This window comes from Microcebus murinus, chromosome 14, assembly GCF_040939455.1.
Source record: "Microcebus murinus isolate Inina chromosome 14, M.murinus_Inina_mat1.0, whole genome shotgun sequence".
Lineage (NCBI taxonomy): Eukaryota > Metazoa > Chordata > Mammalia > Primates > Cheirogaleidae > Microcebus > Microcebus murinus.
The window spans coordinates 24,396,230-24,408,582 of record NC_134117.1 but is presented as its reverse complement, the minus strand read 5'-3'; the positions used below and the strand labels follow the sequence as shown (position 1 = coordinate 24,408,582).

At 44.3% G+C, this 12,353-nt stretch overlaps 1 protein-coding gene across 2 annotated transcripts; it reads left to right on the top strand.

The window, feature by feature from the left end:
* Positions 1 to 5: 5 nt before the first annotated feature.
* Positions 6 to 9,537, top strand: NOLC1 (nucleolar and coiled-body phosphoprotein 1). Of its 2 annotated transcripts, none has more exons than XM_012769698.3 (13): positions 6 to 222; positions 2,735 to 2,790; positions 2,899 to 3,041; positions 3,141 to 3,271; positions 3,763 to 3,928; positions 4,785 to 4,909; positions 5,036 to 5,177; positions 5,490 to 5,618; positions 5,834 to 5,944; positions 6,264 to 6,917; positions 7,101 to 7,207; positions 7,481 to 7,573; positions 7,735 to 9,537. In XM_012769698.3, the coding sequence occupies exons 1-13, from the start codon at positions 103 to 105 to the stop codon at positions 7,891 to 7,893; spliced, it is 2,136 nt and encodes a 711-aa protein (XP_012625152.2). In that variant the 5' UTR covers positions 6 to 102; the 3' UTR covers positions 7,894 to 9,537. The 2 variants fall into 2 exon arrangements, with proteins under 2 accessions (XP_012625152.2, XP_012625140.2); XM_012769686.3 differs by having other exon boundaries at positions 2,896 to 3,041.
* Positions 9,538 to 12,353: the final 2,816 nt, after the last annotated feature.

Here is a 12,353-nt window from a genome sequence, read left to right as displayed (position 1 = left end):
CGGGGCAATGACGTCATACCGGGCCGCCCCCTGCCCCTCCGGGTTCCGGAGATTCTGAGTCGTGTTGCGTTGACAGCGGTAGTGACGCGAATTGTCCGGAGGATGGCGGACGCCGGCTTGCGCCGCGTGGTTCCCAGCGACCTGTATCCCCTTGTGCTAGGTTTCCTGCGCGATAACCAACTCCCAGAAGTGGCCAATAAATTCGCCAAAGCGACAGGCGTTGTAAGTCCCGGGCTTCGGGCGGAGACTGGGGTGGAATGACCACAAGGCTCCAGGCCCTGACTTGCTTAGGTTTCCGGATAGGGAGGTCTGCGAGGCCTTTCCGCCGACTTCTTGGTGGTGACCAGAGAAAGACTGGATCCTCTGTCTTTCTTCTTTCACCAGGTCTGACTAGGTAGCGTTGAGTCTTGTTGCTTTTTTCCTGTTAAGTCGTGCAGCGGCGGCAGCATGGGAACCTCGTGGCTCCAGGTCACATGGCTGACAGTGCGGCGAGGAGCTAACGCGGTGTCCCACCGAGGACATTGGTGGCACCTGGTTTGGCTTTTTGTTGGCTAAGACAAAGCGTGATTTGATCCTACCCTCGATCCCATTTACCTGGGACTCAAAGAGAAATGAAATTGTGTTAGAAATGAAAGCTGGGATTCGTTAGTAAGTAAAACGAATGAGAGTCAAGGCAGGGTTCTGCTTTTAGTTATACTGATGCAGAAGGACTAGCATACATAGCCCTACCAAGCACGAATAGCAATGGACTTGGAGCTTTGGCTAATGAAACTAAACAAACCTAAGTTTGGGACCAGGCTCTCCCACCTTTTAGATGTGTGACCTGGGCAACTTGCTTAACCTCTCTGAGTCTGTTTCTACAGGGATATAATCATCCACTTCATAGGACTTTTGTGAATTTCAGTAAGGTAATATATAAAAGTTGCAATTTCAGTGCTGGTGCATCAGAAGCATCTATAAGTGAAAGCTGTTATCATAGTTATGGCAATTTAGTATGCTCCAAACACATGTAAGAGCAAGATGACCAGGAAGTGAAAGGTTTATAAACCACATCTCAAAAAAACCAAATATACCTACATGGGAAAACACCTTGAGATAGGGTAGAGAGGTAGGATGGGATGGTAGCATGACTAAGAAGAAAGGCTTGTTCTTTGCAGCAGAATCGGCTGCAAAAGGAGAGGATCAGATCAGCCTCAGAACTTTCTTAAGCTGGGACAGGCTGCCATGTGATCTAATATAACTGCCTTCTTATTGGAACTGTTTTTTTTTTTTTTTTTTTTTTTTTTGAGACAGAGTCTCGCTTTGTTGTCCAGGCTAGAGTGAGTGCCGTGGCGTCAGCCTAGCTCACAGCAACCTCAAACTCCTGGGCTCGAGTGATCCTTCTGTCTCAGCCTCCCGAGTAGCTGGGACTACAAGCATGCGCCACCATGCCCGGCTAATTTTTTATATATATATATCAGTTGGCCAATTAATTTCTTTCTATTTATAGTAGAGACGGGGTCTCGCTCTTGCTCAGGCTGGTTTTGAACTCCTGACCTTGAGCAATCCGCCCGCCTCGGCCTCCCAAGAGCTAGGATTACAGGCGTGAGCCACAGCGCCCGGCCTGGAACTGTTTTGAGTTGTCCCTAACCTTGACTGTTAGGGAGACTACAGAATGTTTTTGACAATGGACTTGATAGAATTGGGCATTTCAGAGTTAAGATTCTTTGGATTTAGGTGACAAACGCTAATCTTTGTGGAGGCCTTACTAAGGGCCAGATGTTAAGCTTTTTACATATATTATCTCTTATCAAAGTAACTTAATGAGATGTGTAGTAAGATTATCTCCATTTCATAAAGACAACAATCTCAAAGATTAAGTAATTTGCTCAGGGTCATATGGTAAAACTGACAGAGGTGAGTTCACATCTATACTTACTCTGATCCTTCATTTATCTTATTTTTTAAGAGATGAGGTCTTGTAGCTGGGACTACAGGCATGCATTACCATGTCCAGATAATTTTTAAAAATTTTTATAGAGATGGGGTCTTGGTATGTTGTCCAGGCTAACCAGAAACTGTGTACTCAGGCAATCTTCCTGCCTCAGCCTCCCAAAGTGCTGGGATTATAGGCATAATAGGTGTGAGGTGCTGCACCTGGCCTGGTCTTTTGATGCTTTGCCATTTTTTGCATTGGTTAATAGTCTATGTCAATGTAGTTAATAATTAAATGCAATTTTTTTTTAAATTTCTTGAGGCACCATACTGGATAAATACAGTTCTTTACTATATACATATATCATGCATATATAACATACAGTGCTTACCAGTCATCTCTTAGAGACTTGTTTCCAATGATTTAGTATTATAATCCACATTGCAGCAAATGCCCTCTTGTATTAGTGTTTGTATCCTTGTTCAATTGGTAAGATTCTTAGCTAATACATTGTTAGAGCAAAGAGAATGAATTTTTTTAAAGACTTTGATAAACATAGATTGGCAGGCAGAGGCTTAGATAGTGCTACAAACTACAGAATAGCCTGAGTTTTGGGTAGCAAAAATTGGGAAATACACAAGTAGAATGTTTTTCTCCTGATTTATGCAAGTAGGAAAAGTCTTACGAGGATGTAACATTTATACCGAATTTAGTAGGTATGTATGTAACCAGTCACATTTAATGAAAGAATAACAAAATCTGATCTTTCCTAGAATAACGGGGATAAAATGTCCTTACCTAGCTCTTTTTCTTCTACAGACACAGCAAGATGCCAACGCCTCTTCCCTCTTGGACATCTATAGCTTCTGGCTGAAGTAAGCATTCCCTGTTCCACTTTGGCTATTTTCTCCCCCCAGGTGGGCTGGTTTGTGTTCTTTGGTTTGAGACAGTCCCCCAGAAATTAGCCTAATATACTTCAGCAGGTCTGCCAAAGCCCCAAAGAGGAAGTTACAGGCAAATGGACCAGTGACTAAGAAGGCTAAAAAGAAGACCTCATCCAGTGACAGTAGTGAGGACAGCAGTGAGGAGGAAGAACAAGCTCAAGGGCCTCCAGTTAAGAAGGCTGGTAAAGCAGGCAGGGGGTGGGCTGGTGGCTTTAGGAAAAGAATTTGTAGCCTGCCTGTACCATATGGCTGATTCTTACTGGGACTTGTGCTTTATTCAGCTGTACCTGCCAAGCGGGCCTGTCTGCCTCAGCATCCTGGAAAGGCTGTGGCCAAAGCATCAGAGAGCAGCAGCAGTGAAGAATCCAGTGATGATGAGGAAGAGAAGGACAAAAAGAAAAAACCTATCCAGGTTTGCAGCTTTGGGAAAGAAAGGGGTTGCTAAGGGTTGGAAATAAAGAACCTAAAATCTCAGCCTCTAGCTTGTGACCAAGGGGTGATGGTAGCTGTGTAGTAGGTGATTGTGGAGAAGAAAATCTGGGGGTTTTCAGGGAGGTAATAGAAGTATGAAATCTAGAAAGGATGTGTGAGATTGAAGGCTGGCTCTGAATCTAGAGGCAATTCAACCCATTCTGCTTGGTTTGGGTTCTTCTGGGACACTGATAAGGGCTCCAAGAATAAGAGAGTGTGTTTTGTTAGGAGCTCTTGGCAGGATATAGCAGGAACAGGGCCAATATATCAAGTGGCTGAACTTTTTATTTCTTATTAAGAGTTTTTGTCCTTTCCATGTTCTGTTTCATTCTTACTGCTCTATTGGCCCCCTGTAAAGTATTAGGAACTTAGGATTCCCTTTGGGTACCCAGAAGCTTTTGCTGATTCCCCTCCTTGTGTGTTTTCTAACAGAAGGGAATTAAACCCCAAGCCAAGGCAGTCAGAGCTCCTCCTAAGAAGGCCAAGAGTTCAAGTTCTGATTCTGACTCAAGCTCAGAGGATGAGGCACCAAAGAACCAGAAGCCAAAGACAATACCTGTTGTAGCTAAAGCTCAGGCTAAAGCCCCAGCCAAACCAGGTAATGGTTCAGTTCACAAGAGGCTAGGCTGGAGACCAGATTGCTCTGGTGACTGGTGTTAAAATTTCTCCTTAGGGGTAATCCTAGCATTTTGGGAGTCCGAGAAGTTGTAAAATTTCTAAAAATTTAAAAAATTAATTGTTAGGCACAGAGGTGAAATGGTCCTGATTGTTAAAATAGAGGTATTTGTTAATTTTTTTGTAAAAAGCCTTTTTTGCTAATAAGATTTCATAATTAGGGGCTAGTAAATAAACAATCATTATAAATAGGGAAAATGTTTTGTTGTTTGTAGTCAAATGCCCTACCCCTGGACTATACTTCCCCTTGTTTTGTTTTGTTTTTTGTTTTAGACAGGGCCTCACTCTGTCACCTAGGCAGGAGTGCAGGGGTACAATCATAGCTCACTGCAGCCTGGAGCTCCTGGGCCCAAGTGATCCTCCTGCTTTAGCTTCCCGAGTAGCTGGGACTGTAGGTGCAAGCTATTGCACCTGGCTAATTTTTTTTTTTTTTAAATAGATATAGAGTCTCACTATGTTGCCCAGGCTGGTCTTGAGCCCCTGGGATCAATCAATTCCCCTTGCCTCAGCCTCCCAAAGTGCTGGGATAACAGGTGTGAGCCACCTCAACTGGCTGAGAGGGCATATTGAAATTATTTGTATCATCTTGTTTTATTTAAGTAGTTTAACTCTTGACATTGGACAGGAAAGTCATCCTTTGATATGGTAAACCAAGGCATTCTCCTTCATGGCTGCTCTAAAGTTGAAAGAATTGGTAGACTTCTAAGTTCTCTGATTATAGGAAGGAGGTTTTTCCAGGTCCTCTGACTTACCCTTATACTCCGTACTCTGTTTCTTAGGTTCGCCAGCTCGAGCAGCACCTAAAGTAACCAATGGTAAAGCAGCTAGTAGCAGTAGCAGCAGCAGTAGCAGTAGTAGCAGTGATGACTCAGAGGAGGAGAAGGCAGCAGCCATTCCCAAGAAGGTCTGGGTCATAACTTCTATCAGGGAAGAGGTGACCAGGGTGGTATGTGCTTGTGTATCTGTGTCTCCATTCCCTGGCAATATCAGCTGGGTCAATGTTTTCTTGTGGTAATCGATTTTCTTTCAGATACAGACTGTACCTAAAAAGCAAGTTGTGGCCAAGGCCTCAGTGAAAACAGCTGCCACCCCTACCCAGAAGAGTTCCAGCAGTGAAGACTCCTCCAGTGAAGAGGAGGAGGAGCAGAAAAAACCCATGAAGAAAAAACCAGGTGACTGGACATGAGGAGTGAAGCTACACAACTGTGACCGAGGCCCAGTAGCCATAACCACGTGGACTTCTCCATAGAGCTGCTTAGTGTCCTCATATCATGACAGCTAGCTTCTCCCAGAACTAGTGATTCAAGATAGCAAGGAGGAAGCTGCAGTGCCCTTTATAACTTAGAAGTGACACCATGGTCTATTAGAAACGAGTCACTAGTTTCAGCCCACACTCAAGGGAAGGGGAGTTTCGCTCTATTTCTAGAAGTATCAAAGAATTTATACACGTATTGTAAAATCACCATACCATCCCCTTTAAACAGGTCCCTACAGTTCAGTACCTCCGCCTTCTGCTCCCACACTGAAGAAGTCCCTGAAAAACCAGCCTCCCAAGAAAGCTGCAGAGAAGAAACAGCCTGTGGAAAGCAGTGAAGACAGCAGTGATGAGTCTGGTGAGTCAGAGGGATGCAGTTTCCCCTTAAAGTAAGGTCTGGGTGACAGTGTGAGGAATAAAGAAAAGAAAAATCATTCTGTCCCTTTATTGCTTTTTTGCTAAAGCAAGACTTTGCTAAAGCTAAGGCTTTGTGTATATCTTCATATTCTTTTTATGGCTGTTTGGGTTGGGTTGGGATTCTGGACCCAGAATAATGCTACAGGTTCTCTCCAGATTCAAGTTCAGAGGAAGAGAAGAAACCACCAGCTAAAGCAAACATCTCTAAAGCAACCACCAAACCAGCTCCAGCAAAGAAGGCAGCAGAGAGCTCTTCAGACAGCTCAGGTAAGGCACATGGAGGCCCTCAGTTCACTGGGATACTGTAGCCCAGGAGTCCTCAAAGTTTTTAAACGGGGCCAGTTCACTGTCCCTCAGACTGTTGGAGGGCCGTTGGAGAGTGTGGCGCACATTCCCTACCTGCGCACTATGGGCCCAGGACGAGGCTGCTAAGCAGGACAGGCAGCGGCGGCAAAAACACCCGGCGGGCCACATGGGGCCCGCAGGCCATAGTTTGAGAACGCCTGCTCTAGCCCTTAGGTAGTTGCTATAGGGCTCCCTGGAATCTTATTTGGGGAGCTGTTCATTCTACCCTCTCTCTGTGTAGACTCTGACAGCTCTGAGGATGAAGCTCCTTCCAAGCCATTGAGCAACGCCAAGAATTCCTCAAGTAATAAGGTAGCTACCGCTACCAAGCCACCTATAACTAAGCCGGCAGCAGCTCCCAAGCAACCTGCAGGCAGTGGCCAGAAGCCTCTGACGAGAAAGGCTGATAGCAGCTCCAGCGAGGAAGAGAGCAGTTCTAGCGAGGAGGAGGAGGAGAAGACAAAAAAGACTGTGGCCACCTCTAAGTCCAAGGTGACTGTCAAAGCAGCTCCATCTCTGCCTGCCAAGCAGGCTCCTCAGGATGGAAGGGATAGCAGCTCTGATTCAGACAGTTCCAGTAGTGAGGAGGAGGAAGAGGAAGAGAAGACATCTAAATTCCCGGTTAAGAAGCCGCAGAAGGCAGCAGGAGGTGTGGCCCCCTCTAAACCAGCCTCCACAAAGAAAGTGAAGGCTGAGAGCAGCACCAGTTCTTCTTCCTCTGATGATTCCAGTGAGGAAGAGGAAGAGAAGCCCAAGGCCAAGGGCACTCCAAGACCACAAACCCCCAAGGCCAATGGCACCTCTGCATTGACTGCCCAGAATGGAAAAGCAGCCAAGGATGGTGAGGAGGAGGAGAAAGAAAAGAAAAAGCCAGCAGTGGCAGTTTCCAAGCCAGGTCTGTATCCAAAGAATCTGACCTCTGGGTTTTGTGCCCCCAATTCAGGATGGGCTATATATACTCTTTGCAGGTGGGGTGGGAAGAGGAGGCCCACCATTAGGCTTCTAATTGTGGGCCCTCTGTGGGAAGAGAGGAGAAACAAGAAACTGGTTTCCTGAGTCTGGCTTTTTGTTTTTGTAGGTTCAGGAAAGAAGCGGAAGCAGAATAAGGCTCCTAAGGAGGCAGAGACTCCACAAATCAAGAAGATAAAGCTCCAGACTCCCAACACATTTCCAAAGAGAAAGAAAGTAAGTTGTCTCACTTTCTTCTCTAGAGCCAGCCCTTCAGTAGTATAAAGAAAAGTCTGGGATCATCTTGACAGCTCTGCCTGGCATGGCCTGGCACATGTGCACAGATGCTTTGCTTAGGAGAGCTGTTACATGACCACTTCATCTTTAATTTCTTTTTTTTTATTTTTTTTATTTATTTTTTTTTATAGGGGAAGGGAGATAGGCTTTTTTTTTTTTTTTTTTTTTAATTTTATTATTTTTTTTATAATTTCTTACTTCATTCTTCTCCAGGGAGAAAAAAGAGCATCATCCCCATTCCGAAGAGTGAGGGAGGAGGAAATTGAGGTTGATTCACGAGTGGCAGACAATTCCTTTGATGCCAAGGTGAGAGGGGAAAGGTGTTTGCTGTTCGTGTGGGGGAGGGATAGTAGAAGAGAGGACAGCTTTTGGTTCAGGTTGCCTTGAACAGGGAGTAGAAAGAAGAAAGTGACAAGGCCCTGGTGTTGTCCTTCTGTGTTAACCACACCATGTCTCGTACTTAACAGCGAGGTTCATCTGGAGACTGGGGGGAACGAGCCAATCAGGTTCTGAAGTTCACCAAGGGCAAATCCTTCCGTCATGAGAAAACCAAGAAGAAACGAGGCAGCTACCGGGGAGGCTCCATCTCTGTCCAGGTCAATTCTGTCAAGTTTGATAGCGAGTGACCTGGGCCGTCCTTTGTGAAGCAGGGTGATGATCTGAGACCACTTACTCTCCAGTGGACTGGGAACCCTCAGTTCTGTTAGGGGAGGGTATTGGTGAGGACAGAAGTTTAGGGTAGGTCCTAAGACTTTATAATGTAATATCATCTCTGGCCCATTTCTGTGTTGCTAGTTTTGTACAGATTTGCTTTTGAGTGTTGATTAGCAGGGACAAGGTAAGGGGAATGTTATTTTTTAACAAAATTTATGTTAGTTGTCCCCATCTTCCTGTTCTGTGGAAGGACACATACTGAGAAATTTGTATATTTTATATTACATCATTTCCTATTAATTTTTGTTGTGATTTTCAAAGGTGGATTCTCACAGACAAAATCCTAACTATTTATTACCCAAGACATACTAAAGGGTCAATCATATGTATGACTTTATAATTGGAGGAGAATTCTGCCTTTGAGAGTACACATGTCCACATTTCATCCCTCCTTCCCTCAAAACCCTGTTGAGGGGCATTAAAGAATGGTAATGTATGTGTATATGTCTGTTAAGCATGCACTATGTAGTCCGTCCTCCTTCACTAGGTCTGGGACTGAAGTTTTCAGCCAGCATGGACTGACTGATTTTTTGTGATAAAATTTACTGTTTTATTTTTTTACAATTTTCTTTTTCTTTTTTTTCCTGCAGACCCAAAGTTACAAAAATTCACTGTTTTACTGCAGGCAAAATTCTGGTGTGGTGTGAATGCTGTGGGTCAGTCTGTGTACATTTTTTCTGTAATTTTATTATTATTACGTAATGTTTGCAATACATGTTTTTTAATTTGAAAGCAAACTTTTCTACTGTAAAAAGACATTTTTCGATGACCTTACCCTTACTAGTATTGAATACTAAGTTTAGGACTGCATCTTTGTGTTTTCTACATCTTTGTGTTCTCTACATTATAGAGAACAAGATAACATTAATTTAATCTGAAAAGTACATATCACTTGGTACTTCTGTCTTGGTAGCTGTTATGACACAATTGGTTTCATTAATTTCTAAGTGGTTGGGAATTACTACTGATCAAGAAAGTGAAAAAAAAAACCTTAAAAACCTCAATCCTCAGTAGGATGTAGGTTACATTATGTGAATATATACGTAATCTATGTATATGCTAATGGAGGTGAAAAGAACTCGTACAAAACATATTATCTGACAGACTTGAGTGACTTGGGTTTGGGAGAACAACTCAACATGATTATTGTGGTCGTTGGTATATGGGAGCAGTTGATGTACTCCCTTCAAAATCTTACCTGTTAATAACTGTGCAGTTAACAGCACAAACCAGTGAGCAGTGGTATGGCTCTGAGGCCAGGCTAGCTGTAGGAGGTGATCAGTGACAGTGCTCAGCCAGACTAAGATGGGGAGGGAAGAGCTTTCTGGAGGCTGGTCTGTGGTGGGAAATGTGCAGCAGGCTTTCAAGGATGAGATCTTAAGATTAGCCTCCTCTTTTTGGATTTCATACTCATAAATAACCTGATAATCTGGTTTTCCTTGTAACTGCCTCTAGGAAGAAAATTCACTGTTCATGCTGAGATAGGTATTTCAGTCTGCATGGTAAAAGTTCTACATCTTAATATAAAATAATAAACTGGCTGATTTATAGTGTGTCTTGGGAGTTTTATTATTGTGAGTCTAAACCTCTACCACCTCCTACCCAAACCAGAACAACTTGGACGCCAGGGGTCTAGATCAGTGAGTTCACTGCACAGGCTTCTTTATAGCAGCTTGATGGCTTTCTTGGCCACAGTTTGTCTCAATGTGCCTTACTCTAGCCTGTGCATAGTCTAAATTGGGGTTGATAAGATGGCCTAGGGGCCAAATCCAGCTCATGGCTTGTTTTTGTATTACCTAGAAGCAAAGGATGTCCCCTTCCCTCCCCCCTTTTCTTTTTTTTCTTTTTTTTTTTTAGAGATAGGGTCTCAATATGTTGCCCAGGCTGATCTCAAGCTCCTGGCTTAAAGTGATCCTCCTACCTTGGCTCCCAAAGTGCTGAGATTATACAGGTGTGAACCACCACACGTTTCTTAAGGTCTTTTGTGACAGATCTTATGAATGGTCCACAAAGCCTAAAATATTTAATATGTGGCTCTTTGCAGAAAAAGTTTGTCAAACCCTGGTCTAAATCAATGATTCGTAAGATACCAGCTGAAAATTAAAATCATCTGGCAACTTTAGATATCCAGGGCCCCATCTTGAGACCTGTTGAGTCTAACAGTATTCACTAGGAAGGTTAACCTCTAAATCTACCTTTTGATATGTAAAATGAGAATACTGTCTCATCCCATTTGTAGACTCTGAGAATCACTGGGCAACAACCCAGGGTATCAAATCATTTGCCTAGGGTTGATAAAACTGCAACTTAGTGGCACATTGAGATAAGAACCCAGGTCTCTTGTGTATATCCAAAAATCCAAGCTACTTGTATTCCCTATTTTTTGAGTGCCTGCTATGTGCTAGTCATACAACTCCCTGAGAGTTCAGTGTCTAATGAGGGAAGTCAGGCATGGGAATGATTTCTGTACACTGTGGTGATTTCTGTTCCAAACTGAGGGCCAGAGTAGTACTGTTAAGGGGACAAGCAAAAAAAAAGACTTGCTAGGATTCCAAAGAGTGTAGCAGTTTGCCATGTATGAGACATAGCATGCAGGGAAGAAGAAATATTTTTCAGTGGGAGAAGAGGTCCTTTAAGATAGAGGTGTGTAGAAGGTAGGGGCGAGATAAAGATTTGACTGAGGTTTCAGTGGCAATGGCCTTTTGCACTCAAGTCAGGACTTAGTACTTTAATTTTTCCTCTTTATATTAGGGGATTGATAGTCCAAAGGCATATTCCTGGTGCTAAACACATTCTCAGATCTCAAAGAGGCCAGCAGGTGGGGCTCTTGTGTAGGGAGCTAGACTAGCTTTTACTAATACTTGAAGCTTGACTCTTTACTCCAGATTCATTCAGTAAATTTGGAGAACCTGCTGTAAGCCTTTGGCTACGTAGATGAGTAAGACACAGGCCCCCATCTGAGGCTCCTTGGTTTTGGAGAGCTGAGAAGGGAGGCTCTTCTGATCTCCGGTCTGTACTGATTATCTGTGAGAGGTCACCAGAAAGCCAATGGCAGGCAACATGGTTTGTAAGGGAACCATGGTGCTCACCATGGAACCTCCAGTTCTCTCCCTAGGCCTTTACAGGGCCCAGAGGTTTCTGCAAGGCAGGCCAGCCACAGGTCCCACTGCTCTTGGAAGTTGCAGACCTGTTTTCTTCCTAGGCCTGGGAGCCCAGAGGCTCTGCTGCTCTCCCCTGTCTTCCTCTGTCTTCCCTCCTCTCCTGGCATAATCTTCTCAAAGAGCTCATGAATGAGAAGAACAGATGCCAGCCTTCTACCCTGGAAGTGGAGTGGAGGGTAAGGGGAATATAGAGTATTTCAGGAAATGAGCCTGCCAGACAAATTCATCCATTAAGCAACTGTGAGTGCCTACTCTGTGCCAGGTACATATTATGTGATTCTGTGTGATAGACTTCGAGGATACATTTTTTTTTTTTTTTTTTTTTGAGACAGAGTCTCGCTTTGTTGTCCAGGCTAGAGTGAGTGCCATGGCGTCAGCCTAGCTCACAGCAACCTCAAACTCCTGGGCTCGAGTGATCCTCCTGCCTCAGCCTCCCGAGTAGCTGGGACTACAGGCATGCGCCACCATGCCCAGCTAATTTTTTTTTATATATATATCAGTTGGCCAATTAATTTCTTTCTATTTATAGTAGAGACGGGGTCTCGCTCTTGCTCAGGCTGGTTTTGAACTCCTGACCTTGAGCAATCCGCCCGCCTCGGCCTCCCAAGAGCTAGGATTACAGGCGTGAGCCACAGCGCCCGGCCCATTTTTTTTTTTTTGAGACAGAGTCTCGCTTTGTTGTCCAGGCTAGAGTGAGTGCCGTGGCGTCAGCCTAGCTCACAGCAACCTCAAACTCCTGGGCTCAAGCAATCCTACTGCCTCAACCTCCCGAGTAGCTGGGACTACAGGCATGCGCCACCATGCCCGGCTAATTTTTTTCTATATATTAGTTGGCCAATTAATTTCTTTCTATTTATAGTAGAGACGGGGGTCTCGCTCTTGCTCAGGCTGGTTTTGAACTCCTGACCTCGAGCAATCCGCCTGCCTCAGCCTCCCAGAGTGCTAGGATTACAGGCGTGAGCCACTGTGCCCAGCTGAGGATACATTAACTAATGAACAAAATACAGACACAGTCCCAGCAATCAAAGTTTACTCAGGCTAGGGAGGGACAAAAATGCTAATTCTCACCAATATGTGTGTAGATACAAACTTCAATGCAATGAAGGCAAGTTGCACAGTGATGAAAGCATAACAGGGGCAACTGACCTGTGTGGTGATGGGACTGCCTCATGGATAGGGTGACCATGTATTTCCTTATCCAAACCGAGATG

Bases quoted from the DNA above. Each gene is read 5' to 3' on its own strand.
- NOLC1 (XM_012769686.3), top strand. From the start codon at position 103: ATGGCGGACGCCGGCTTGCGCCGCGTGGTTCCCAGCGACCTGTATCCC. The intron at 2,791-2,895 runs GTAAGCATTCCC...AATATACTTCAG, and splicing joins ATCTATAGCTTCTGGCTGAA to CAGGTCTGCCAAAGCCCCAA. The intron at 4,910-5,035 runs GTCTGGGTCATA...ATTTTCTTTCAG, and splicing joins CAGCAGCCATTCCCAAGAAG to ATACAGACTGTACCTAAAAA.